This window comes from Rattus norvegicus, chromosome 10, assembly GCF_036323735.1.
Source record: "Rattus norvegicus strain BN/NHsdMcwi chromosome 10, GRCr8, whole genome shotgun sequence".
Classification (NCBI taxonomy): Eukaryota; Metazoa; Chordata; class Mammalia; order Rodentia; family Muridae; genus Rattus; species Rattus norvegicus.
Window position 1 is genome coordinate 43,054,514 of NC_086028.1, and position 26,086 is coordinate 43,080,599.

Here is a 26,086-nt window from a genome sequence, read left to right on the forward strand (position 1 = left end):
GACATGGTACCGAGAATCGGGCGAAAGTCTACAGGATGAAAGAAACACGCACACACACACACACAGGTTATCGTGTCAAGCCAGGAGAGGAAGAGAGAGAGAGGGAGAGAGAGAGAGAGAGAGAGAGAGAGAGAGAGAGAGAGAGAGAGAGAGAAACAGAGTGAGAGAAAGAGGGAAAGGAAGAGTGGAAGAGCGGAAGGAAGAGTGAGAGTGAGGAAGAAGAGTGAGAGTCTCCTGTAGCTTTATTCACCACTTATATACCCAAGTCTCCAGGTAGAAAATAACTGGGAAGCACGGTGGGAAACCCTGGCTCGTGACCACCTGGCTCGTGACTTCAGTAACAAAAGACCAACTTCGAGATCTGAATTAATTAGGGAGAAATCCGAGAAGACCAGCCTAAATCTCAAGGATAAAGGCTGAGGAAGTAAAAGGCAGAAGTAAATTGACCACCACCCAGGTGTGGTCCAGGTGTGTCGGTTCCACATGCATCAGCTGGGCTCAGCAGAGGTCATGCAGTGGAGACACCGGGTGTTTACTACTTGGTCTTTTCTTCTTGTGCCGTAAATACATGGGAGAGGCTCTTAGGAGTATGTGTGGCCAAGAGTCACATAGCCACTTTGAGCTATCCAGGCCCAAATCCAATATGGCTCACTACATCATTGTGGTTTTCATTGCATTTTCTCGATCAGTCACGCTGTTAATACATTATTTTTTAAAAAACGTGTATTCAGGCCATTTGCCTGTTTTGGGCTGGATTACTTTTTTGGCTGTTGGATATTTGGGACCCTGTGTATTCTGGACTCCAGTCCTTTTTCAGATGGACGAGTTGCACAGCTTCCTTCCCACTCTGTAAACTGTCTTCTCATTCTTCGTTGCCTTTGCCGACCAGATTCTTTTCAGATTGAAATGACTCCATCAGTCATTTTCTTCTTCTTTTTTAGTTTTTCTTTTGCCTTTGTTTTCCTTTCTTCTTAACTCCCCTCTGCCCCACTCTTCATCAGATGGGTATCGTTCCTATGTGGTAACAAGGTTTGTGGGTGACGCATGCCACTCAACAGAGTGAACATTCAAACATCATGCTTGTGAACCAAAGAAAGGATCCCACTTGTCGAATTTCTGCTGTTGCTTCCTATGCTTTTGGAGCTCAGCATTGCTTCAGGTGGGTGAGATGCTCAGCAGGTGAAGTACTTGCTGCTAAAGCTGATGACCCGAGTCCCACCTTTGGGACCCATGTGATAGAGTTAGCATTTTGTCTAAGCTCCGCCCCACAGTTACCTGGCAATGGCCAGGTATGCCTGCCTCACTATAAAAGGGGCTGCTAGCCCTCTCTGCTCTGATCTCTCTTGCTCTTCCTTTCTTGTTCCCACTCTGTCCCCTGTCCCCTATTCCTTCCTCCCTTTCTCCCCATTCCCTTCCCTCCTCTCTCTCCATGTGCTCATGGCTGGCACTTCTCTCCTCCTCTTCCTCTTCCTCTTCCTATTCCTCTTCTTCTTCCTCCTTCCCCCTCCTCCCCCTCCCCCCTCCTCCTCCTCCTTTTCCCCTTCGTCCTTTTCTTCCCCAAATAAACCTCTCCCATGGAACTGTGCTGGCCTGGTGTGATCTATCGAATGTGCCACCATTCTAACTCAACAAGCTGTCCTCTGACCTACACACACACACACACACACACACACACACACACACACACACAAATAAGTGCAGCAAGAAGTTGCTGCTTTTCCCATCACTGCGTATTGAATATATCTTCTTTTCTCCAATACTTATTTTGGCAGTTGTATTGAAGATCAGTTGTTGGATGCATGGGTGATTTCTCGGGTTTCAATCATTCTCTAGCGATCCCTGTCTTGATGTTGATCCTAGTGGCATTTTATTTTTTACACTGTCGCTCTGGTTTAAAATAAAATAGTCTGATTCTTCTAGATTTTGTTTCTGCTCAAGATTTGGCTATTGGAAGTATGTTATGCCTTTGTATGAATGTTGGCATCTTTTCTAGCTCCAAGAAGTCCCTTGATGGGACTTTGATGGGGATTGCATTGAATTTGGAGTTGTTTTGAATAATGACATTTTACTAATATCAGACCCTCCAGTTCATGATCGCCCATTCCTTGTGCTTTTTTTTTTTTGGTTTCATCAGTAGTTCACATTTCTGTAAGTCTGTGTTAGTTACTTTCCTCACAGTAGCAACAAGATACCCAATAAAAATCAACTTAAGAAGAAACGGTTTTACTTCGGCTCACTGTTCAAGGGTCTAGTGGGTCAGTCGTGGTGGCAGGTCTCAAAAGGAATGTCTCAAAGAAAATGCATCATAGGACTCCATGTAAGACATGAAAATTTTAGAAGAAAATATAGGGGGAATGCTTCTGAAAGAGTGTACCCCAAAACGGGGAACTGCGTCTCTCGCCCCGATCGCGGGGTGGGGTGCCCCCAGGAATCACGAGTAGCCATTCTTGATGTAAAAGCACGAGGTAGCTTTATTAACGAGATCCCGGGTCTTAGCGGGATCCCGGGTCGACACGTATCTCACACAGGAGACAGAGGAATCGACCCCGAGCTTCCAAACTCGGGGGTTTATATAGGGGCATTCGCGCGGTTACACATGATTGGTCAATTCAAATGGTGCACAGTTACTTTCGGCGCGAAATTACATCAGCAAGGAGTACGTGCTCTCTAGCAGCTCGGCAGGCAGGTAGGGTGGCTCATCTCACTCAGGGGGGTGAAGGAAGGGGAGGGGGTGGCTACAGATGATCAATGTCCTTGGGGCTGATAGCTGGTTTGGCAAGTCCTATCTCTGGCTCTCCCTCAGGCACGTCCGGCCCTGCACATCCGGACTCTGACAATGAGTAACCTTTTTAAAACTCTAGTTCTACACTTCAAGACATCAATAGGGCTTGCCAGGAAAGAGAGAGGAGAGAGAGAAAGAGAAAGACACACACACACACACACACACACACACACACACACACACACACACGCACACAGAGAGAGAGAGAGAGAGAGAGAGAGAGATACTGTGTTCAGTTCATTTCCTCCTTCTGTTTGGTATAACACCACAACCCACGGAAGGGTGCCAACCACATTTACACCTTGACTTTTACACCTTAACTCAGTCTATAAATTCCCTCACTGACACGCCCAGAGGTTTGCCTATTAGGTGGCTCTAGAACCTGTCAAGTTGATGACCGATATCAATTGCCACAGAGTTCTTTACTTACTTGGTAAATGTTATCCTCAAGTATCTCATCACTGTGTTTCTTGGGGGGCTTATGAGTGTGGTTGGTCTCTTACATTTTTTTTTCTAGATGTGCTTATTATTGGCATGTAAAAATGGAAATTCTGCAACACACCATTTCAAGGAGAAGGAAATTGTAACCTTGGAAAGAGCACTGACTCACAGCTCATAAATGTTCTAGTATGTTGCAAGCAGCCCAGGTCCTCTTTGCCCATCATCTAAGAAGCTTTTGAGGAGGACAAATATAGAATATTAAAATGAGCTCAGGAGGAGGGTGTGAGCCCAGCCTTGTAAATTCTCCATGAACTGGCTACTTTTGTGAACTGGCAATCCTAATTTAGAAAGCTTTGTTCGATTCCTTAAGCAAGACACATGGTTCCAAAGCCAATGAGACTTTTTTGGGCCATCCCGCCTCTCTAACTTCCTGCCTGGTTTCTTCTCAGTTCTCAGTAGGGATTCTTTCTCGCTGAAATATTGCGTGCCTATGGAGTTGCCTTGTTGTTTATTGCGTTTTGCTCTGTTTTAATTCTACCACGACACGGCAGTTTGCTTCAATCTCTACGTGGCCGTCTGCTTGTAGTTGTTCTCATTAGATTTTTAACAACCTAGAGAGGGCAGGGTATTGACTTGCCTTCAGCTTTCTGTTAGTTCCTTGATGAATAAATGAGTAAATTTAAAGATTGGGGGTGAGGATGCATGGGGAAAAATAAAAGTCAATGGAGGAAAGGGGCTTCCACCTCTCAAATGTAAAGTTTTATTTACGTGTATGTGTGTGTGTGTGTGTGTGTGTGTGTGTGTGTGTGTGTGTCTGTATGGGCGTATGGCATATGTGTGCAGGTGCCCAAAGGGGCCAGAAGAGGACGTCCAATCCCTTGGTGCGGAGGTGGCTGTGAGCTAGCCTGACATGAATGCTGGGATCTGGTTTTGTAGAAATGAAAATGCTAAAAATTCCCCGTGATGGTTACTGAATTTGCACCTAGACAGACGTTCACCTGAGATGCTTTGCCTGAGTCACTGAGACCATTGTGAAAGGCTCTTAGGCCAGCCTTAGAGCCTCCATTGCGCGACGATCATCGTATCTTTTGCTCTTAATCTTTTCGGTTTATTTGATTTTGATACTACTGTACTTTATTTGAACAACAGAACATAACCCAGCATTTTGGTAGAGCTTATAGAAACGATAAAGATTAACTCCCAAATCTCTTGATCTTTACAACCAATTAGGTGTTGCAGCTGCTGTTTTCCTTTCAAGTGGAGAAACAGAGATTCAAGTACTGTGCAAGCTTCCAAGCTTGCTTGTCTTGTAGGTGGCAGGGTGCACGTTGAGGCTGGGCTTCACCCAGATAACTATCCCGTGTGGTCTTGTGTTTCCCTCTAGGCCAAGGCCATCTCAGTTGTGAGCTCATGGCAACAAACCTAGCTGTTGTTCCTGTGGCCCCTTATGACCTGCATGCATGTATGCCAAATGTTTTCTCTGTGATCTTTTTCCTTTTAAAACCAATTTATTAATTTTTTCTTCTAATGTATAGAAGTATTAGTGCACCACACACATGAAATGAATTTGGGGGCCAGAGGACATCACAAGATCCACCAGAATTGGAGTTACTGGTGGTTATGAGCCACCTCAAGGGTGCTGGGAATTGGACTGGGATCCTCTGCAAAAGCAGACAGTGCTCTTAATGTCTGAGTCATCTTCCCATGTTGCTATGCTCTAGTTTAATTCTTAGAATAACTTAAGAAGTGAGTGATGATGGCTGTCTTACTCAGAAGACAGGAATGGAACTTGAGGATCATCATCTCAAAGAGGAGCGTGGACCCTGGCGAAGCTTGTATCTTAGGTTGTGGATTGGTCCTCTGTGAAGTGAGTGGGAGGTCACAACTAGAGGGGAAAGGCAGCCAATGAGAGCTCCCAGAAGCAAGTAGAGGGCAGATGGGGCAAAGGTGGTTGCTTTTGGTGGAATCCCCTGCTGAACTCTTCCCTGATGACTCCATGCACTTGACTACAATGGGACTCTTTGGAGGAACTCACATCTAAGCTTTGCTGGGGCTCAGAGAAATTCTGGGAGGAAACCTCTTCCCGTAGTTGCTCCAGGTTTACGTGCATACATTCATTCATACATACATACATACATACATACACACAGCTAGCTTTCTGGGACCCAGCTAGGCTTGCCTCAGCAGTACTTGGTTTAAGAAGGGGTGACCTCACTCTGTTCCCCAGAAATGGTGGAACCAGCATGTCTGAGCCAGTCTTCAATGATTCTCAGTTCAAGAGTGAAAGTTGAACCAAACACTGGGACTGGCTTCTCCTGGGCCCTTGGGCATCTTAGCTAGTTAGACTGAGGGTCAGCTTTAGGGAGGTGGTTTCTCACAACATGAGGGAATGAGATGTTAGATGTCTGGTGACAGATACCTTACCTCTAGGGTCTTAGTAGGTGGAGTCAGTGTGTCCAGCCCTTGGGTAGAGAGGCTCAGGGCACCTAAGCTATGTTGGGATGCAGGGAAAACTGGCTTGCAACTGAAGGTCTAGAGGAAAAGCCTCTTTGGGCCTCAGTTTCCTCATCTGTCAAAGACAATGTGACACCCATCTGTGTACTACTCAGGACACTCAAGGGTGCTAACTGCAGGGCTGTGATGGGTGGTCATATAGAGCTGCCTAGTCTAGTCCAAGGCTGTTGTGGCCTTCAGTATTGACACCGATTGGGGAGCAAGGTCGAGATCATCTGTGTGAGTAACACCAAAGGCTAACACCCCTCCAACATTCCTGATAGATGGCCTTGGAAAACACATGGCGAAATGACGTGAGGGTTCCGGGAACAAATAACCAGCAGTTCTCATTTTATTAGGGCTTTCATTTTATTAGGGCTGTTGGGCTTTCACGCAGGTGTCATGGACAAGGTTAATAAGTAACATGTGCCTTGAGGTGCAAAGTCTGCATTCAGACCATATATTTTTGGTTGCTTTTGTCTCTCTATCCTGGGTATCTGATGCCTCTTGAAGAGACTTAGCATTGGTTAGTCTAGTTTTCCCGTGTTCGTCCTCATTCTAACTTGATAGGGCTTCCCAGAGCTGTCAAACAAAATCACAAACACTCAAAGTCCTCCATGTGCAGTTGGGACTCTGAAACTTGACTCAGGTTGGGCCTTCTCTACCAGACGACTCTGAGGTTTCTATTTAAAACTCAGGTCTGCACCCCCAACTTGGTTGATGCGTTGACCCTGATCTTCATGCCTATTTTGCTTGATTGTATATGTATTCATGTTCTGTCTTCCTCTTCAGAGAACATTTCAGGAGAGTAAAGGTCACAGACCCTCCCACATGCCTAGCCAGCATGACATATGGAGGGTGCTCTAGGAGTGTCTAGATGTGTGTGTGTGTGTGTGTGTGTGTGTGTGTGTGTGTGTGTGTGTATAGAGAGAGAGGTAACAGAAGTATTTATGTATATTTATTATTATTATTTTTGAGACAAGCTCTCACTATGTAGCCTTGACTGCCCAGAGCTTGCTATGTAGACCAGACTGGCCTTGGACTAATAGAGATCTGCCAGTCTCAGCCTTCCAAATTCTGGGATTAAAGGTGGACACTACCATAGTGTGCTAAGAGATATTTATGTTTAAGAGTAAAAAAACTTCTTAGTTTGAATTCAGGCTGTGGGCATTGGTGTGAGTACACTGTTCAATTTCATTTTTGGCGGAGTTGCTCCCTTACACACACACTCTCTCTCTCTCTCTCTCTCTCTCTCTGTTTGTAGGACAACAGAAAGATGAGGAGAATCATAGCATCACATGAGGGACGGACGAGGAGGGGGGTGCCAGTGCACCTGCCCTGGACTCTAGTTCATGCTGGCTGCCCAGACGGAGCACAGAAGGCTACCCTGGCTGTTCGAGGAGCCAGTCATCCCTGCTGGAGAACCCAACCAGAGCAAGTTTCCCTTTGAGGCTCACCCACTAACCTGTGCAGCTGTACAGTGGGCTTAGCTTAGCTTTATCTTGGTTGGAAAAATCCTGGAACTGAGTCTAGTTAAGTCGTTTGCCAAAAAGACTTGAAACTTTTCTGTGTGGTATGGCCCTCTTGTGATCCCTCTGACCCTGCTCTGTGACCTGCCAGGGGCTGAGCCTGTTACATTTTCCTTCCATAGCCAGGATTCCTCATCTATAAACAAGGATTTTTCCAGAACGGAAAGTCTACTGTAAATAAAGCTGTGATTCAGGAATACTACTTCCAGGTTATGGAAGTGAGTCAGGAGGCTATGGCAGACACTGGAAGATGCCAGGAACGCGCTGTGTCCTCTTACACACTTTGGGAAAGGCAGGTACTTCCAATTCCTGCAGATCTCAGAGAGAACACCACCTACACAGGGGCCAAGGGTTAAGTAGCCTAATCACTATGGTTGGGCAGGGCACTGTCTAAGGCCCAAAGCTGGGGCCTGGCTTACAAAAAGGCCCCTCCCCAGAGGGCGGCTGGGCTTTCAGATCACACAGCCACCTACTATATAAGGCCTCTCCCTACACCTGCTCCAACCCATTGCCAGGTTCCGTCTTCCTCCGGATAGTGTTCCTGGCTGGATCCAGAAGGTGAGGGGCCTCTGAGGTTGGAGCCTAATCCTGGGAGAATCTGAATCCTGGAGGGTGGGGGTGGGGCACTCGGAGAACTCAGGCCTGTTCTGGCTAGTGTCCAGGATGTTCTTGAGGCTCTTTTCTGCTAGTGTTGCCCACTGCTGCCCCGATCTCAAGGTGGGCAGGCTGTAGTAGAGGTTGAGGCTAGGGGAGTGGGGTTGTTTGCATGCTATTTTGTTGTCTGTGCCGCATGGTCTCTGAGCTCTGGTTTCCCTGGCGGATGCCAGCAATTCTGGAAGCATATTACCAGACTGCTGAATGTTGCAAGTCAGGAAGGGGACTGGAGATGGAGCTCAAGTGTGGAGTGTTTGCCTAAGACACAGGAAGTGCTAGGTCCCATCCCTAGTGCCTCATAGACTGGGTACGGTAGATGTCTGACATCCCAGAACTCAGGATACAGAGGCAGGAGGATTAGAAGTCAAAGGCCATCCTTGACTACCAAGTCAGTTTGAGGCTAGCCTGGGCTACACCCTTGTCCTTCTGGCCCATAGAAGTGATTGACGGGTCTCATGTCCACTATAGGACTGTCCTTAGGCTCTGCTCCTCTGCGGATTGCTAGCCAGGTCTTGACTTCTCTGGGTCTGGAGATAAGGCTCGCCATCAGGATGGTGGTGGAGTTGAGGTGATCAGTGCTATGACTGTCCTTCGGTTGTCTCTCCCCGTATCCTTTATCTCCCCTCCTCTCCTCCTTCACAGTAATTGGTTCTAGAGATCTTTTCCCAGCCGTTGGGGTTCCAGGCCTGGAGAGGTGCCTCTTGGTATGTGAATGAATAAACAGTTGAACGCAGAGCTCGCGTGTCACATACTCTAACCAAGACATATTCTATCTACCTTTGGGGTTTCTAAATCTCAGGGTCACTGGGGAAACATGCTGATCGCCTGTTCCCCTGACCAGGCTAGTTCCCTTTGATTTTTTTATTTTTCCCTAGCCACTTATAAGTCAACCAGAAGGCTGTACTGCTGTGTGCGTGTGCACTGTGATGGGATGTGTGTTTGAGCTGTAGTACTAGATGAAGCAAGAAAAGGGCTGTTCTCCCTGGAAAAGGTCAGCTCTTCCTCAGCCTGTGGCAGCTGTCATGGGAAGAACCTGGAGTGTGTCCTGCTTTGGGCCTAGGCTGCATTTGCTATTCCCTGTGGTTGCATGTCTGAGAAGTACAGGCACCAGCCTGACCGGGGTGGTGGTGTTAGGGGGAGCTCCATGAAATGCAACAGTTCTGCTTGCCCTGGCTAGGGGCAGCTGCTCAGCATATGTGGCTACTGAGCATATGTGGTTCCTATACAGACAGACAGGTGTGTCGTTATCTAACTTGAGGAGCGTTATCTATCTAACCTGAGGAGCCACATTTGGCCACCACTTCCATTTATAGGATAAATTATGACCAGGGAGGGCTACATGCAAATGTTTGCTTTCTGTGTCACGCTGCTATTCAGGCAAAGGGAAACTCCCAGAGCTGTGACTTAGGATCCTAACAAACGTGGCAAACACCTAGCAAGCCTCCAAGAGCTAAGTCAGATGATTCGCAGGTCACGAATGCTAGGTACACTAGCACTGGTGACACTCTAATCTGACTCAGGAGCTTTGATGTGTTCAGGCCTGGGGTTTTGAGTGCTGGACGGCAGAGTGGAATGGGTGTGTCCCAACTCTAACACCTCTCAGGAGGAAGAGCTTGATTTCGAGCGCATAACGCTCATCTCAGTTTTGATCAGGTTCTAAGAATAGTACCTGGCTGCCAAGGTGTCTGGGCAGATGAGTACATGTAAAGGGCTTGGAATATAGCGAGGGCTCACAGGTATCTGCATAGGTGGTGGCAGCTGAACCCCTGAATACGAAGGGGAAGGAGTGCAGGAGATTCCTGGAGGGAGAATACCCACTGCACTCTGGAGGGGTGAGGGGACACAGGATCTGTATGTGGGGAGGTGAGGGGAATACAGAATCCGAGGGAAGTGAGGAGGACACAGAACCCGGGGCAGCTTTATTTATCTAAGACCCTGTTAGAATTTGAATCTCAAGTATCCCTCAAAAGTCCATGGTCTGGTCATCAGCCTATAGCTTTACAGTGAGGTGCTGGGGCCTTTAGGAGGGTTCCTAGAAGTTAGCTCATTGAAGGAGATGCTGGGGCATTCTCCTCTTTCATTGTACTTCCCTGGCTGCCATTAGGGGAACAGACCTCCTTCCACAAGCCCCACATGATGGGTCAAAGTGACTGACATTTCCTTCCTTCCTTCCTTCCTTCCTTCCTTCCTTCCTTCCTTCCTTCCTCCCTCCCTCCCTCCCTCCCTCCCTCCCTCCCTTCCTTCCTTCCTTCCTTTCTTTCTTTCTTAAAAATTTATTTCCTTATTTTATGTATACGAGTACACTGAAGCTGTTTTCAGACACACCAGAAAAGGGCATCAGATCCCATTACAGATGAGTCACCATGTGGTTGCTGGGAATTGAACCCAGGACTTTTGGGAGAGCAGTCAGTGCTCTTACCCACTTAGCCATCTCTCCAGTCCGGCTGACACTTTTGAAGCCATCAGTCACAGTGAATCTTTCTTCCTTATAAATTGATCATCACAAGCATTTTGCCAGAGTGACAGAAATCTGATAGGCACAAACTCTGGACCCGGCAGAATTGGAAATCGGCCCATCTGCCCATCTGCAGCTTTAATTTAACCCAGTATCAGGACCACAGGGACACCCTGTGCACCCATACAGGACTCTGGTTTATATTTTCCCCAGACACAAGGACAGAGCCGGCACTGATGTTGTTTCAGTGTCTTTAAAACACTCTTTGGTGGTAGGCATTCCTCTAAGATTCCCCGGTTGCCCCCTGTGTTTCTCCAGGTTTGAGGCTCTGTGGCCCCATCCTCTGGGGAAGCCAGCCCCAGCATCATGAAAGGCGTCTTCATTGCTGGTGTCATTGCGGCATTTGCCATCACAGTCGTAGGTAAGAGACCACTCGGCCCCTTTCGTGACACAGCCTTCTTTTCCACCTTGCCCAACATTCTTGCACTTGGTGTCCACGGTACCTACCATCTTCTGTTGTGCTGTGTGAGACCCATGTGTCCACTCTGCCTTCAGAAGAACAACTCTGTGGCTGGTCAGGGTTGGATTTTCCTGTCGGGAAACGATGAATGATGAGGCTAAATAATGGGTATGGCTTCATCTCAAAACGTCAGTTTCGGGGATCCTCAGAGAACAGTTGGGCGTCCCATCTGGATCTTTTCCTGTTGTACTGTTGTACACAGAGTTCCTGGTGTGGTACTCTGTGAATGTCTGATGATTTTTGACTGTTTTCTGTGAATCCATTGTCCTCTCAGACTCCCTGGATTGTGCACAGTGTCACACATACAATAGCACCTGTGAAGCCAATGCCACTGCATGCGCAGCAGGATCCCTAAGTTGTGTGGAGTCCTCTGTCAACTCCACTCTAGGTGAGGGGGGCTGCTGTCTCTGGGACTTGTGGGAGGTGGGAGCTAAAGACGGTTGGCACGGAGGAAGGATACGTGAGGTGGGGTTGGGTTGTACAGTGCGCAGGGTGAGCAGGAGCTGGGTAGGAAAACAGGCACAGAATCAAACAATCAGATGAGCCCTGTGGTGTCGAGGGAATCACTTCCATTGATTGGAACCTCACTGTAGATCCATTTTTGTAGATGTAAACAGCAGGAGCAACTCAGGGCTGAATAAGAGGCAGGTGTTTTGCCTGAGACATTTGTATCTTTTTCTAGCCATCTCTTCCTTCCACAGCACAACTCCCGCTCCTTTCTCTTCTAGATCAAATGCATTTTTTGCCATCGAATGCCTCCCCAGGCATTCTGATCTCTGGGAACGTCTCAGGGCTCCCTGTGGTCTTCCATGCACAAAAGCAGCAAGGGCAACAGCTGACATCTGAGCAAGGGCACTCAGGAGACGGGACAATCAGCAAAGTGCTTGCCACACAAAGCACGAGGCTCCAAGTGTATCCCTCAGCATCTATGCGCAAAGGCTAGGCATGGTAGTGTATTCCTTTCACCTCAGCGAAGACCACAGGAACCTGTAGCTTGATGGCCAGCCAGCCTAAAACTGGTGAGGTCCAGACCATCTCAAGACCCTTTTTCAAAAAATAAGGCAGAGAGCCATCGAGGAAACTGATGCCATTCCCAACTGCTTGAGTGCTGGAATTATGATTATACGCCAACATGGCCAGCTAACTTTTCCTAATGTTTTTTGGTGGTTTGTGTGTGTGTGTGTGTGTGTGTGTGTGTGTGTGTGTGTGTGTGTGTGGTGTGTTGTGTGTGTGTGTGTATGTGTGGTGTATGTGTGACTGGGCATTAAACACAGGGCTCTGTGTGCAGCAGACAAGCACTCTACCACACAGCCACACTCCCAATCCCTTACTTTATTTATTTTGACTAATCCACATTTAATGTAACAGCCGCATGGAGCTGATGTTTCCATATTGCATAGTGCTGACTGGATCTTTGTGCAGTTTCTCGGAAGGAACCACAGCTGCTACTGTGGTGTTGTACCATACACAACATCCCACTGTGTCTGCTTTATTATTTTTTTGAGACATCAAGACAAATTAGTGGCCTGCTGTTTATATATTAGAACTAGACCACCATTTTTCTGGTGTCCCTTCTGCTAAGCGTTTTACCCAACCTTTTGACATCATGATACGGCATCGTCACCACAAAACTCATGTCCAACAACAAGAGATGTAGTTAGCAACGGCAACAATGAAATCATGAAATCTTTTTAACAGTATGTAAGTTTACAACTTTGTGCTGGGCACATTTGTATCTCTTCTGGGTTGCATGTGACCGAGAGAGTGAGGCTCACAAGGTGTAGGTTAACTAATGGCAAAGTTTAACCCCATCTCTCTTTATCTGATGAAGGAAAGAGTTCTCTGATGGGGAGATGTTTTCTCTCTCTCTTTTATTCATTTTCTTTTTTTCGGAGCTGGGGACCGAACCCAGGGCCTTGCGCTTGCTAGGCAAGCGCTCTACCACTGAGCTAAATCCCCAACCCTGTTTTTTTTTTTTTTTTTTTTTTTTTGTTGTTTTTTTTTTTTCCAAGACAAGGTCTCACTATGTAGTCTTGACTGGCCTGGAACTCACTATGTAGACCAGGCTGGCCTTGAACTTAGGGAGATCTACCTTCTTCTATTTCCTAAGTGCCGGAGTTAAAGACGTGCCCCTACCACCCGGCTGGGTTTTCCTCGGTATAAGAATCCTTCTCTAGTCTCTCCCAAACTATGCCGAGCAGAGGTTTATGTCAACTGACCCTGTCTGAAGCATTGTCTTCTCAGGATGCTGCTCTCCGTGAAGCTTCTCCAGGTACTGACAGTCTGTGTTTGCCTTGGTGTAGGAGGGTTCCTCCATTTGTACCAGAACAAGTTCTGCTCTGCATCGAATTGCAGCGAGAACAGCACGGAGGTGGCCTTCACTGTGCGCGTATTTGATAACCAAAGATACCGTTTTGCAAGCCAGTGCTGCCAGGAAAAGGAATGCAACGGCACCCACTATGGTTTGTACAGGGCCCGGCAGCCTGTCCTGGGTCACCATCCACCATCCACCCTTGCTTTTCCTGCCTGCTCTGCTTGGCTGGGGGTGGCTGTCTCAAGTCTAGGCACTTCTGTGCACAGCTGGATAATGCTAGCATCTGACTTAGAGCAATCACACAAGAGACATGGGAGTTACTAAACCAGCTCAAATATCATGCTTTCCCCTTCAGTGAAGATAGGGATTTCACAGGTCTTTTTTTTTTTTTTTTTTTTTTTTTTTTTTTGTGGCAAGCAAAGCAAATGCTCATTAGTCATTTTTAAGTTTTGTGATCTCAGGGCCTCAAACTAAGAGTTTCTTTTAGACAATGTCTCCTGAAGTCTAGACTCACCTCAAACTTGCTATGGAGCCAGGGATGATTTCACTCAGTCCTCTTGCCTGTGCCTCCGGAGTGCTGGGATTATAGGTGTGTGCCACCATGCCTGGCAACATTCTAAGTCTCAGTAACAATTGAAGACTCTCCAAGTCTTTTATTTCTATGGTCTCTATCTGCTAACATCTACCAGGTTAGAAGTTAAAGCTAAGCAAATTCATGAATCTTAATTCAAATACTCAAAAGTAAAACCAGTTAGCCAAGTGTGGTTACACATGCTTTGAATCCTAGCACTCCCTTGGGAGACAGGAGAGGTACCTAGATCTCTATCAAGTTCAAGGTCAGCCTGGGCTACATAATGAGACTTGGTCTCAAAAAACCCCCCAAAACAAATAATAAACTGTATGTATTAATACTAGTAAGAGTTTTACTTAGAAATAACTTCCAAAAATATTTATAGTAGTATATAGGTAAATAGATATACTAATATGTATAATATATGCTAATATGTATATGCATACTAATATAAAATATATACTAATAAATACACTATTTATTAAAATATGTATTAAGCATATGTGTGTGCATTTATATGCTCCACACATATGCAATGGCCATGGAGGCCAAAAGTGGGTATCAGTTCCTCTGAAGCTGGAGTTACACGGTTGTATGTAATGTGCCACATGGTTGCTGGGAACTGAACCTGGATCCACTGAAAGAGCAGCTTGTGCTCTTAATGACTAAGCCATTTCTCTAGCCCCAACACCCAAATACATCTTTTCCCAGAGTGTTTAACTCCTGGCGGAGAAAGAAGCTGGGGCCTCAGATTTGCTTGTGTGTTTAGTCTGCTTGGACCTCATTCACTATGTGGGGCCTCTGGAAAATTGTGCCACATGCACACGAGGTGACAGGAGTAGTAAAAGAAGCAGATAACATCATAGTGTTTTATAAAAGTGGTTTTAACCATTTGTAATCTCTGCAGGGTCTTAGGGACCCAGGAGTTCCTGGGCCACAATTAGAGAAGTGGTTTTCTAGGCTTCATGTAGAGCAGCTGTTCTCAACCTGCGGGCCACAACCATAAGAACCGCCAACCGTAAATTTATTTCTATTGCTATTTTGTAACTTTAACTTTGCTACTGAGCAGTGTCTCCCTTCCCGAGACCATGGGAAATATGTATCTTTCTGATGGTCGCGATCCACAGGTTGAGAATCTCTAACCCAGAAGAAGAACCACCCCAAAACTAACAAACAAAAAACATGAGTAGAGACAGCGGGGTCCATCATCCTAAAATAAAGGCAGTTAGGAGTAAGACTGGTTCTCAATGTGATTTAAACATTTTTTTCGTCCATCACAATATGAAAATGGACCATTTTTATCTGTTCAGAACAAGTCTTAATGCCAATCAGACACCTGTTGGCTACATGCTCTTAACAGCCAGCTGCTGTTGACACAGCCTATAGCTTGTATTCTTTTGTTTCTTGCTTATGTCTACCCCACAGCACTGTGGGTCATCGTTCTTGCCAACTGGATGGCGTGCAAGGGTGGGTCTTAGGAGTTGTGCATAGGAAACCTTTGGGCAAAGCATGGTGACTTTAGGGCTAGACCTGGGGTCCCCCCCATGTAGACTTTCCAGCAGCTTTTCTGCCTGCTTGTCCTTGCCTCTCAGGGCAGTGTGATAACATGGTTCTAAGTAATGGCTTTCCTCTACCCAGAACCTGAAACACAGGACTCCACTGGCATGCAGTGTGTGTCTTGCTATAACAACAACAACACAAACTGCATAGAGAAACTCCAGGAGTGCTACAAAGGAGAACAATGTGTCCGTATCATTATGGAGCTTAAAAATGGTAAGTCTTGGTTCCTTAACAGGGCTCAAGTTGAAACATACCAGGCCTTGATCCAAGTGCCGAGCTGAGGCAGAAGAGCTGGGAATGGCAGAAACAGAGGGAAGATTAGAGAAGGATGTTTTTTAGTTAGAGATTGCTGGGAAGCCTTCTGCTGGTCGCTACTTCGGCTCTTTGTCCAGGGCTATGCAGGTCTATGTGGTTGCCTTTCTCCCGCCCTTCTGTACTCACACCCCAGGTTCAGTTATCTGACTGCATCCGCCCTCCTGGCACTTGCTTCTCTACTAGGCTATTACTCTTCAGGTGTGGACGTGTGTGTGACTTTTATTTGTTTTTATACCTATATATACTTTCTCCTCCTACATCTTGAGAGGTGTTGGCTTGGGGCAGCAAGGGCCATCTGGCTATTTCTTTTCTTCTATAAAACTCACCGGAGAATGCCATCATTTTTGCCAGAGTACCCAACCAACCTGACAGCAGCATGCAGTGCATATTTGCTCCTTGCTAAAGGAACAGCCCTGGGGCCACAACTGCCCTTATTTTCCCAGAAGAGAGTGGATCTCTGCTGGTCCTTTGTGGTGGGGGTGGAGAGGAGGACAGTGGGGCAAGGCTGGGGGCATCTCAGGAGTCGGGGCCGGAAGTGAATGTGTATCATCCTCCTACACACTACAGTGGGTGGAACCGATGTGTCCATTCTGGCTCACGGAACTCTTGGGAATGTGGTCTAGTGATGTTCAAGAAGGAAAAAAAAAAAAACAGGTGCCCATTAAAAACCAAATAAGTAACCCATCTCAGCTAAAACACTGCTCAGACTAATACGAGTTTAAGACCTGCACCCAGATACAAATTTCATTTCGGCTTCGGCTTAACGTTGACGTCAAAGCTTAACAAGAATCATGGAGTTTTCAGTGTGTCCCCATATTCTGGTTTTAAAAAAGCCTTAAAGACTATTTTTAAGAGCTATTTTAGACCTACAGTAAAGCTGAGTTAAAGGCACAGACACCCTCCATGAACCTTTGCTGCCTGGCTCGTGTGTAATTGTCATTGTCAAAGCGCTCACCACAGTGGTGAGCCTACACAGGAACTCATTGTCACCCAGGCCCCCAGTTTACCTCAGGGTCACTCCTGATATGGTCCATTCTACCATGACAGTGTCACATAGAGGAAGGCCCTTGTCCTGAAAGACTTCTGTGATCCACCTGCTCAAGCTTTTCCTCTGCCCAACAAGCCTCTGGCAGCCACCAGTTTTTCTATTTTTTTTTAACTGCCTCTATAAATGCTCATATCCCGGAATGTCTGCTCTCTCTCCCTCTCACTTTCTCAGTCTCCCTGTGTTTTTCTGTCTCTCTGTCTTCTCTATGTTCCAGAGGCCAACATACATTCTACCACTGCAAAAGGTCACTTTCCCTTTGAATCTCAGGATACGCATACTGCCCTGGTTTTTAATTCTGAAGTTGTGCCTAAAGGCAGAGACATCAGCAAAGACTTTCTATGCTCACCTTGTCCCTGTATCTCCGGTGCTCAAAGCCATGGAACTTTTCTTGCTTGTCAAGATGTGCCAAGCACCTTACTTCCAGACTCAGGGTCGCTCAGCTCTCAGTACTGATACCTGGGATGAAGGCAAGAGCAAAGGCTTTCTTCCTGGGATCCGGTGGTCTATTTTACACAACACACTCTGACAGTACTGAGTCCCTTCACACTCTTGAGTCCCTTCAGTTCTCAGGGAGCTCCCTGTTTCCTAGGGACAGCTGAGTTGCAGCTGACAGACCTGTGGGGGGGCACAGCCACTCAGGAGTAGCTGCTATTGTAGCTCTGTCTTTGAAAAGAGCAGTGGACCTTCCCCTACAACTTGAATCTGAAACTACGTTTAAATAAACAGAACTCCGAGTTGAGACAGAGATGCTGAGAATTTTCTGCATACTTTCTGTTGGCTTTTCTTTCTTTTCTTTTTTTTCTCAAGAAAAACTCAGGCAGGAAGAAGTCAGATCCAGACTAAGATCAGAAAAGAAAAGGTTGGGTGGCAGGGTGGAGCCTAGGGTGCCCAACTGACTCATTCCTTTCTGAATGAAGAGTTGAGAGAAAGAACTGTCATCCATGCTTGCTTTTTCCTTTTCTTTCCTCCTTCCCTCTCTCCACTTCCTCTCCTCCTTCCTTCTTCCCCTTCCCTCCCCTTTGTATTTTTCTTGACAGAGTCTTGCAACCAGCAGAGGCTGGCCTTGAACTCATGGTCTTCCTGTTAGTCTGCCAAGTACTGGGCTTGCAGGTGTATACCACCACGCCTGGTTTGCTTTTCGCTTTTTCATCGGACAGCTCCACAGGAGCACAAGAGATCAGGGCATGTAAGGTCCAGCTCCCATCTCTCTTTTAAGTCTGGGTTTGCAATCAATCTCTCACAGCCTCAGTTGCTTTTGGGGTTGGATGAGAAGGGGCCTGGGCTCTGACCGCCATAGTTCTTGTACTGCTACCATGTGGTCTTCTTAACCCTGGACGTCTTCCTTAAAGGGGCCTTCCAGGAGTGGAGGGACTGTTGCACACTGTTGAGCTTCTTGCAGATGAATAACTAACTGCACGGGGGCAGAAGGGTTGTACAGAGTTCTGATGGTCTCATCTACATCTTCAGGCAGTGGCAAGGTGGAGCTGAAGGGCTGTTCTGATATCAGCAACTCTACTTGTCAACTCCTGTCTGCTGGGAACGTAACAGTTGGAGAGTTCATTTTCAAGTCGGTTCAATGTACGAACCTGGCAAACATTACCTCACCGACCACCGTTATCCCACAGACCACCAGTACTCCACGAGCCACCGTTACTTCACAAACCTCCGTTACCCCATCGACCAGCATGGGCATCAAAGCTTCCTTTGCTTCCTCTATCTTTGGGAGCCTCCTTCTTCTGAAGCTGCTGCTCTGAGGTCCTTGGGCTCTGCCCCATCCAGTGTCGCAGGGATGTAAACACTTTTCTCTTCACATACCTTCCAGTTAAATTGTTCAGTGGGTTGAAAGTCACAGACTCCAGGCAATGTTAGCAGCCACGTTCGCTCCTTTATTAAAGTGTTGCTTGAGGTCTAGACAATCTGTTCTGATATGTTTGGGGATGGTTGTGGTTCAAGTCACTATCTAGCCCTTCTCATCCCTGAGTGGAAGTGGGGGGGGGTCTTTGGTCTGGAAATAGGTGCTTCTTTGTCTCAGGACTCAATGACATCTCTGTTCCTGGTCCATCTTGCTTCTGAGAAGCTAAATCCATGGCCTTGCTGGTACCTTCTACTAGCATCCCTGCACTGCACCATCCCTGCACTCCATCATCCCTGCACTCCATCATCCCTGCACTCCACCATCCCTGCACTCCAGCACCCCTGCACTCCATCATCCCTGCACTCCAGCACCCCTGCACTCCATCATCCCTGCACTCCACCATCCCTGCACTCCATCATCCCTGCACTCCATCATCCCTGCACTCCATCATCCCTGCACCCCATCATCCCCGCACTCCATCATCCCCACACTCCAGCACCCCTGCACTCCATCATCCCCGCACTCCACCATCCCTGCACTCCAGCACCCCTGCACTCCATCATCCCTGCACTCCATCATCCCTGCACTCCATCATCCCTGCACTCCACCATCCCTGCACTCCATCATCCCTGCACTCCAGCACCCCTGCACCCCATCATCCCTGCACTCCAGCATCCCTGCACTTCATCATCCCTGCACTCCATCATCCCTGCACTCCATCATCCCTGCACCCCATCATCCCTGCACTCCATCATCCCTGCACTCCATCATCCCTGCACTCCATCATCCCTGCACTCCATCATCCCCGCACTCCATCATCCCCGCACTCCAGCACCCCTGCACTCCATCATCCCTGCACTCCAGCATCCCTGCACTCCATCATCCCTGCACTCCATCATCCCTGCACTCCATCATCCCCGCACTCCATCATCCCCGCACTCCATCATTCCCGCACTCCAGCACCCCTGCACTCCATCATCCCCGCACTCCATCATCCCCGCACTCCAGCACCCCTGCACTCCATCATCCCTGCACTCCATCATCCCTGCACCCCATCATCCCTGCACTCCAGCACCCCTGCACTCCAGCATCCCTGCACTCCATCATCCCTGCACTCCATCATCCCTGCACTCCATCATCCCTGCACTCCATCATCCCTGCACTCCATCATCCCCACACTCCATCATCCCCGCACTCCAGCATCCCTGCACTCCATCATCCCTGCACTCCATCATCCCTGCACTCCATCATCCCTGCACTTCAGCACCCCTGCACTCCATCATCCCTGCACTCCAGCATCCCTGCACTCCATCATCCCTGCACTCCATCATCCCTGCACTCCATCATCCCTGCACTCCAGCACCCCTGCACTCCAGCATCCCTGCACTCCATCATCCCCGCACTCCAGCACCCCTGCACTCCATCATCCCTGCACTCCAGCATCCCTGCACTCCATCGTCCCTGCACTCCAGCACCCCTGCACTCCATCATCCCTGCACTCCATCATCCCTGCACTCCATCATCCCTGCACTCCAGCACCCCTGCACTCCAGCACCCCTGCACTCCAGCACCCCTGCACTCCAGCATCCCCGCACTCCAGCACCCAACCTGCTACTGCTTATGCAGTCATATGCAAGAAGCACCCAAACTGAGCTCTGTTATGCCCTTTGCTGCTCCTAATACTAACACAGAAGTTCAGCAGCTTTTTAATCTGGTATTTATCGAGTGTTCTGGCTGTGTCCAGAAACCCATAGCAAATGAAGAAGAAAATGTCATCCCAGGGTCCTGTCACTGTGAAGACACAAGAAGAGCATTTGCAGAAGGACTTCAGAGGACCAGAATGCTCCCACTGGTTGAATGATCAAGTCTTCAGGAAGGGGGGCTCAGAGCCTGGGATTAGGAGGTAGTACTGTGCAGGGTGGAATATAGCCACAGAGAGGCCTGGTCCCTTCACTTAAGAGAGTTGAACCTGGTCAGCCATTCTAAAGCAGACACCCAGGGGACAAGAGAGCTACACAGACCCAAGCTTGCAGGGTTCAGGTTTAATACTAAGGTGGGTGTTGGACTAGTTTTGGATAAATAGGGTGGTAATAATGATATCAAAAGGGGTAAGCCAGCAAGTGCTTTATTGTTCAGAGTTGCTGACAATGAAGCAGAAGCAAGCCACCATGGGGACTATGATGGTACACATCACTGTGCCCACTCTGACTTACTTTAGATCTTTAAAACCATTGAGTTTTACTATTTCTGTGTACATGGTGTGTGTGTGTGTGTGTGTGTGTGTGTGTGTGCGCGCGCGCGCACACGTGCATGCGCACGCACGCACGCTTGAGTGCCATACACTCTGAGGCTGGAGTTGTAGGTGATGTTATGTCCTGATGTGGCTTCTGGGAAGAGAATCCAGGTTCTTTGCAAGAACAGCAATTGCTCTTAAATGCGGAGCACTCTCCGTGGCCCACTTTAGTTTTTAATTTTGAATTTCATGTTTACTGAAAAGTTACAAAACTAGGAGTGGCTGAATGGCATCATCCAGTACTCCAGAATCAGGTCAAACACACACACACACACACACACACACACACACACACACACACACACACACACACCCCTACACACACACACACTTACACACATACACACCTACACACACCTACACACACAGACACACACTTTTGGAGATAAAGGGCTTATCACAGACCACAGTTCCAGGCTATAATACTCGGAAGTCACAGCAGCAGGAGGTGAAGCAGCTGATCATATGGTGTTCATAGTTAAGAGCAGAGAGGACATATATGCACAGCACCACCTTGATCATCTTGATTTCTTACCATACAGTTCAGGACCCCCTACCCAGGGAATGGCACCACCCATAGTGGAATGTGTTTTTTCATATCCATTACTTAATTAAGATACCCCTCCCCCCACACACAACAAGGCCAACCTAATATAGACAATGGCTCATCAAGACTCTCTTCCTAGGTTGCTCTAAGCCAAGTCGATAGTGAAAGCCAATCATCACACTCCACCTTTTGTCAGTTTGACATACAACACAACATTTTAAAACCATACTCTTTTTTATTTTTATGTGTGTGGATGTTTGCCTGAAAGCATGTCTGTGCACCATGTGAATGCCCCCAGTGCCTGCCCAAGCAAAGCAGAGAGAACTGGATTATCTGGAGCAGGAGCTACAGTTGTGTCCCAGAACGTCTCATTTCCCCTTTCATTTTAGATCTGTTTCTTCAACCAATAGATTGAACAGAAACACACAAAGGGAAGTGCAGAGAGATACATAGTAAGGACAAGCAGAGGAGGCCACCACACAGATTCAAACTAGGGTCTCTCGTGATGTCTCATGAGTATCCTAGACGCCGGAGCTAGGGCTGGGTCCAGACTTTTATAAGTGCCCTATGCAATGGGTGTCATAAACAGACTCACCTTCAGAGAGGACAGATCCAGGCGACTTTCTGTAGCTTCCTGTTTAGGGTGGAGACATCTGGAGCAGAGGTGGGAGAAGTTCCAGGGGTTCTGGAGCGACTCAGGGTGCACACTCCCTAGGAAATGCCAGTCCTTTGTGCAATCAACCCAGAGGATCTGAGGACCTAGTGTCTTTGGGAATCTTGCTGGGGTCTCCAGAATGTCATGCGCCAACTCCTTTAGAGAATACAGACTTCCTCCTGAAGCCAACAGAAAGTCTTTATTTGCCATCTGGAGGATTACAAGGGGAACTTGCCCAAAATTCGTATCCCCAAGCCTCCCTATTCTTTGGTGTTTATGCACAAAACCCACATCCTGGTTGACATACTTTGGTTAGGAAGAACAGTTAGGGAGAAGCAAAATTACAGAAGCCCAAAAGCAAGGTTGGTAAGTTTAGAGACTTTCCCAGTTCCTGGAACTATGGACTAGGTCTTTGTTCCCATTTTGGCAGGCTAAATGTTGGAGCCTACATGCTAAGTTCTAAGGTCAAGATGGTGTCTTTACTATGGCATCAGTTGTACGAAAACCTTGGGATCTACAAAAGTCTTGGGTCCTGTTATACAATTAGATATAAATAAACTCAAAATCCAGCAGGGCACATTCAAATTTTGTGGGTCCAATGTCCAGTATCTGAAGCTCCTAATGGAATTTTTGCTCCAAAGGCCCTACCCATCCAGCTCTGACTCCTGCAACACATGTAGCTTCTTTTTTTATGGTGGCTCAACTCTATGCCAGCAGCTTTACATGGTCTTAGCATCTCCTCAGCTCCTCTTCACGACACCCTAAATCTTGTTATCTTTTATGCTTTTATAACCAGTACCATGTGGATGACACTTATATCTCCAAGACCTGCTGCCAGCTTGAGATATGACCTGCTCCTCTTGGATCACACCTATGCCAGGATCTGTGTGCTGACCCTGAGGAAATACTTTTCTTTGTTCCATTGAAGCTCAGAATTTCATTTCAGTGGTGTTGATTTTTATGATAGTGTGATGGTTTACGTATGCTTGGCCCAGGGAGTGGCACTATTAGAAAGTATGGCCTTGTTGGAGGAAGTGTGTCACTGTTGGGGGTGGGTTTGGAGACCCTCCTCCTAGCTGTCTGAGGATGCTCAGTCTGTTCCTGGCTTCCTTTGGGTGAAGATGTAGAACTCAGCTCCTCCTGCACCATGTCTGCCTGGATGCTGTGATGCTGTCATGCTCCCACCTTGTTGATAATGGACTGAACCTCTGAACCTGCAAGCCAGCCCCAATTAAATACTGTCTTTTATAAAACTTACATTAGTCATGGTGTCTATTTACAGCAATGAGACCCTAACTAAGATAGATAGTAATAGCTGCTTTTTTTAGCTCCAGTCTGATCAGCACACACAGATTCTTAGCCAAAATACCACACAGAATGACTGCATTCTATTCCTGATAGAGTCTTAGTCTCTAAAACCCATGATCTGGGTCTCAACTGTCTACATTTCTTACAGAATTTTTATCTTCCAAGTTGCCACTAAAATGTCCCATGCTTCTGCTTTCAGTATCCCATAGCTTTTCTAGCTCAATGTGCCAAATGCTTTCACTTGCACTATAAAATAATCCAAAACATAAAAACTATATATCATGTCTACTACAGCAATAAAGCCACTTCCTCAGTATAACTTTTGCTCAAGTTTAATTTCTGTTTTTGTGATAAAATACTCTGACAAAAGAGCAACTTAAGGGAGGAAGGATTTGTTTGAGACCACAATTCCAAGTTATGACTTATCTGTGCAGCGCAGGAGCTTGAGACAACTGGTCTACCACATCTATAATTGAGAGCAGAGAGAAATATATATATATATATATATATATATATATATATATATATGTATCTTACTTTATTGCTTGTTTACTCTCAGCTCAGGACTCCCTTCATAGGATATGGTGCCATCTATGGAGGGTTGGGCCTTCTCCCATCAGTTGATTCAATCAAGACAATCTCTTTTAGACATACTAATAGACTAACCCAATATTGATGACTCCTTATTGACACTCTCTTTCCAAGTGAGTCTGGGTTGTGTAAAGTTGACAATTAAAGCTAACCATCATGCCTAGGTTCTATTTAGATACGTATCTCCCATCACCTCAATACAGCACTGAAGAGGAAATGAGCATTGGAACAATGTCATTGGTCAATGTTGGGGGTTCAGGAATCACCACATGAACCATAGGAATACCAATCTCAGTTAAGCAAGGATAAGTTATTGAACATGACACCAAGACTGATTGGTCAGGACCACACAAAAGGACTAGGGAGCCTAATTGTGGTACTAGTCTATTCTTAGGGCAGGCTTTTGTTTACAGAAAACAACACGTTCAGATGTTCAGAAGGCAAGGGTGAAGACAGCACTACATTTTGGCTAACTAGATCAAATATTATCAGTTGGCTTTTAAGCTGATTGATCCTAAGTGAGGTAAGAGGTGTGATGGATGAGTGGTGAACAGAGGAGTTTCAGAGCACTGAGATTCAACAGAGCATAAGTAACACAACCGTAGCATTAGGACCTTTTAGGAGATTTTTTTAGTGTCAGCTATGGATAATTACTTTTAGGAAGAGGAGTCTGAGGATCTGAACTTAATTTCACCTTATGAACAAAACAGCCACTGAATATAAAATGGCTACAGTTATGTTAAAAGGAGCAGGCCTCAACAGCCAGCACATTTCATTTGTATCTTACAGTTTTCTCTAATATTCTCTTTCAGGTCTGCTTTCTAGTTCTCTACAATCAATTCTCATGTTTCTCTTCCATTCTACGACAGTTTTGGGATCTTTCAAGACCTGGATAATTAAGAATGTTATCTGTCAACTGTTCACTAAAAGGAATCTCAGTTTGAGCCTGTCTCTGAACTTTCTTATAGAAGTCATATATTTTGGCAGTGCTATGGGTTTAAGGAGGCATTTGATACCAATGGGTTGTGTTTCTCATCCTTGGCCAGTTGGTGAAGGTGCTACCTACCAGTTGGCCCTGGTTGGGCAGTTTTCCTAACTAGTTCTTCTCTGAGAGTAAAGAGGCCATGGTCTTTCTATCCTACCATCCCTTGGGACTTTTAAAATACTCAATAAATGTTATGCATGTAGTTCTCTGATGTGTGTGTGTGTGTGTGTGAGAGAGAGAGAGAGAGAGAGAGAGAGACAGACAGACAGAGAGAGAGAGAGAGAGAGAGAGAGTCAGAGAGAGAGAGAGAGAGAGAGAGAGAGAGAGAGAGAGAGAGAGAGAGAGTCTATGGTTCATTGCAGTGTTCCTGAGGAGACAGAGTTGGCAGTAACATCCACAATTTGTATTCATTCCTCAGCAGCCAGGTCTTAGACACATGGTCTGTGGGGGTTTACCCATGTGCACCTCTTCAGGCTATACATCAGAAGCACTTTTGCTCAGTGGTCAGGGACTGGACCTCTGAAATCTGAAAGTATGGTTCTCAATTCCAACCCAGGTTCTCACCTCTCATGTCTTAGCTTTGCCACCCCTGCCATGGGAACAGTCATGCCTGTTGTATGGGGTCAGGAGAGGAGTAGATGGTTCCCAAGACGTGTTGTGCATATCAATGTTAGTGGTAGGTAGAGGACTGCAGTTTGGAAGCTGGTCCTTTCAGGGGATCTTTTAGCATTGATGATTATAAAACCCAAACATCGTCTCTGAAAAATGCTGCAGATGACCTGCGTCTCTCAATTCCAAATACTCAGTCAAAATTATATTCTTTTTGCAAAGATTCTCAAGCATATCCACCTTAGTATGCAAAGCTGCTTCCCTCATTAAGAGGCAGCAAACATTGCTAGGTGTTTTGACAGCACAGGAGAATCGTTGTCATTATTAAGGGAGAGTGCTGTGTGTGTATATCTGCCAACATGGGTAATGTATCTTCTGTTCCAGATCTTCGTGTCCAAGTTAAACCAGCCAGATTTTTACTTCAGTTTTTTATGATTTCTAAGAATCATCTGCAGGTCTTTATTGTAGAAAAATGTCTTATTTTTTATGTTAATCTTGAATTAAACACAAAAATCTGCTGTAAGCTTTACGGCTTGTGTGATTTGATGTCTCACCGATGAA

At 46.6% G+C, this 26,086-nt stretch overlaps 1 protein-coding gene and 1 non-coding gene across 2 annotated transcripts; one reads left to right on the forward strand and one right to left on the reverse strand.

The window, feature by feature from the left end:
- Positions 1-995: 995 nt before the first annotated feature.
- Positions 996-1,100, reverse strand: LOC120095469 (small nucleolar RNA U13). Its single transcript, XR_005490933.1, has one exon. It is a non-coding gene; the product is annotated as a small nucleolar RNA U13 (small nucleolar RNA).
- Positions 1,101-7,747: 6,647 nt separating this feature from the next.
- On the forward strand, positions 7,748-18,595 carry Lypd8 (Ly6/Plaur domain containing 8). Its single transcript, NM_001419311.1, has 6 exons — positions 7,748-7,803; positions 10,673-10,775; positions 11,149-11,262; positions 13,178-13,336; positions 15,398-15,532; positions 18,150-18,595. Exons 2-6 carry the CDS (start codon positions 10,721-10,723, stop codon positions 18,434-18,436), a joined length of 750 nt encoding a protein of 249 aa, NP_001406240.1. The 5' UTR covers positions 7,748-7,803; positions 10,673-10,720; the 3' UTR covers positions 18,437-18,595.
- The last annotated feature ends 7,491 nt before the right edge of the window (positions 18,596-26,086 follow it).

Bases quoted from the DNA above. Each gene is read 5' to 3' on its own strand.
- Lypd8 (NM_001419311.1), top strand. From the start codon at position 10,721: ATGAAAGGCGTCTTCATTGCTGGTGTCATTGCGGCATTTGCCATCACA. The intron at 10,776-11,148 runs GTAAGAGACCAC...TTGTCCTCTCAG, and splicing joins ATTTGCCATCACAGTCGTAG to ACTCCCTGGATTGTGCACAG. The intron at 11,263-13,177 runs GTGAGGGGGGCT...GCCTTGGTGTAG, and splicing joins CTCTGTCAACTCCACTCTAG to GAGGGTTCCTCCATTTGTAC.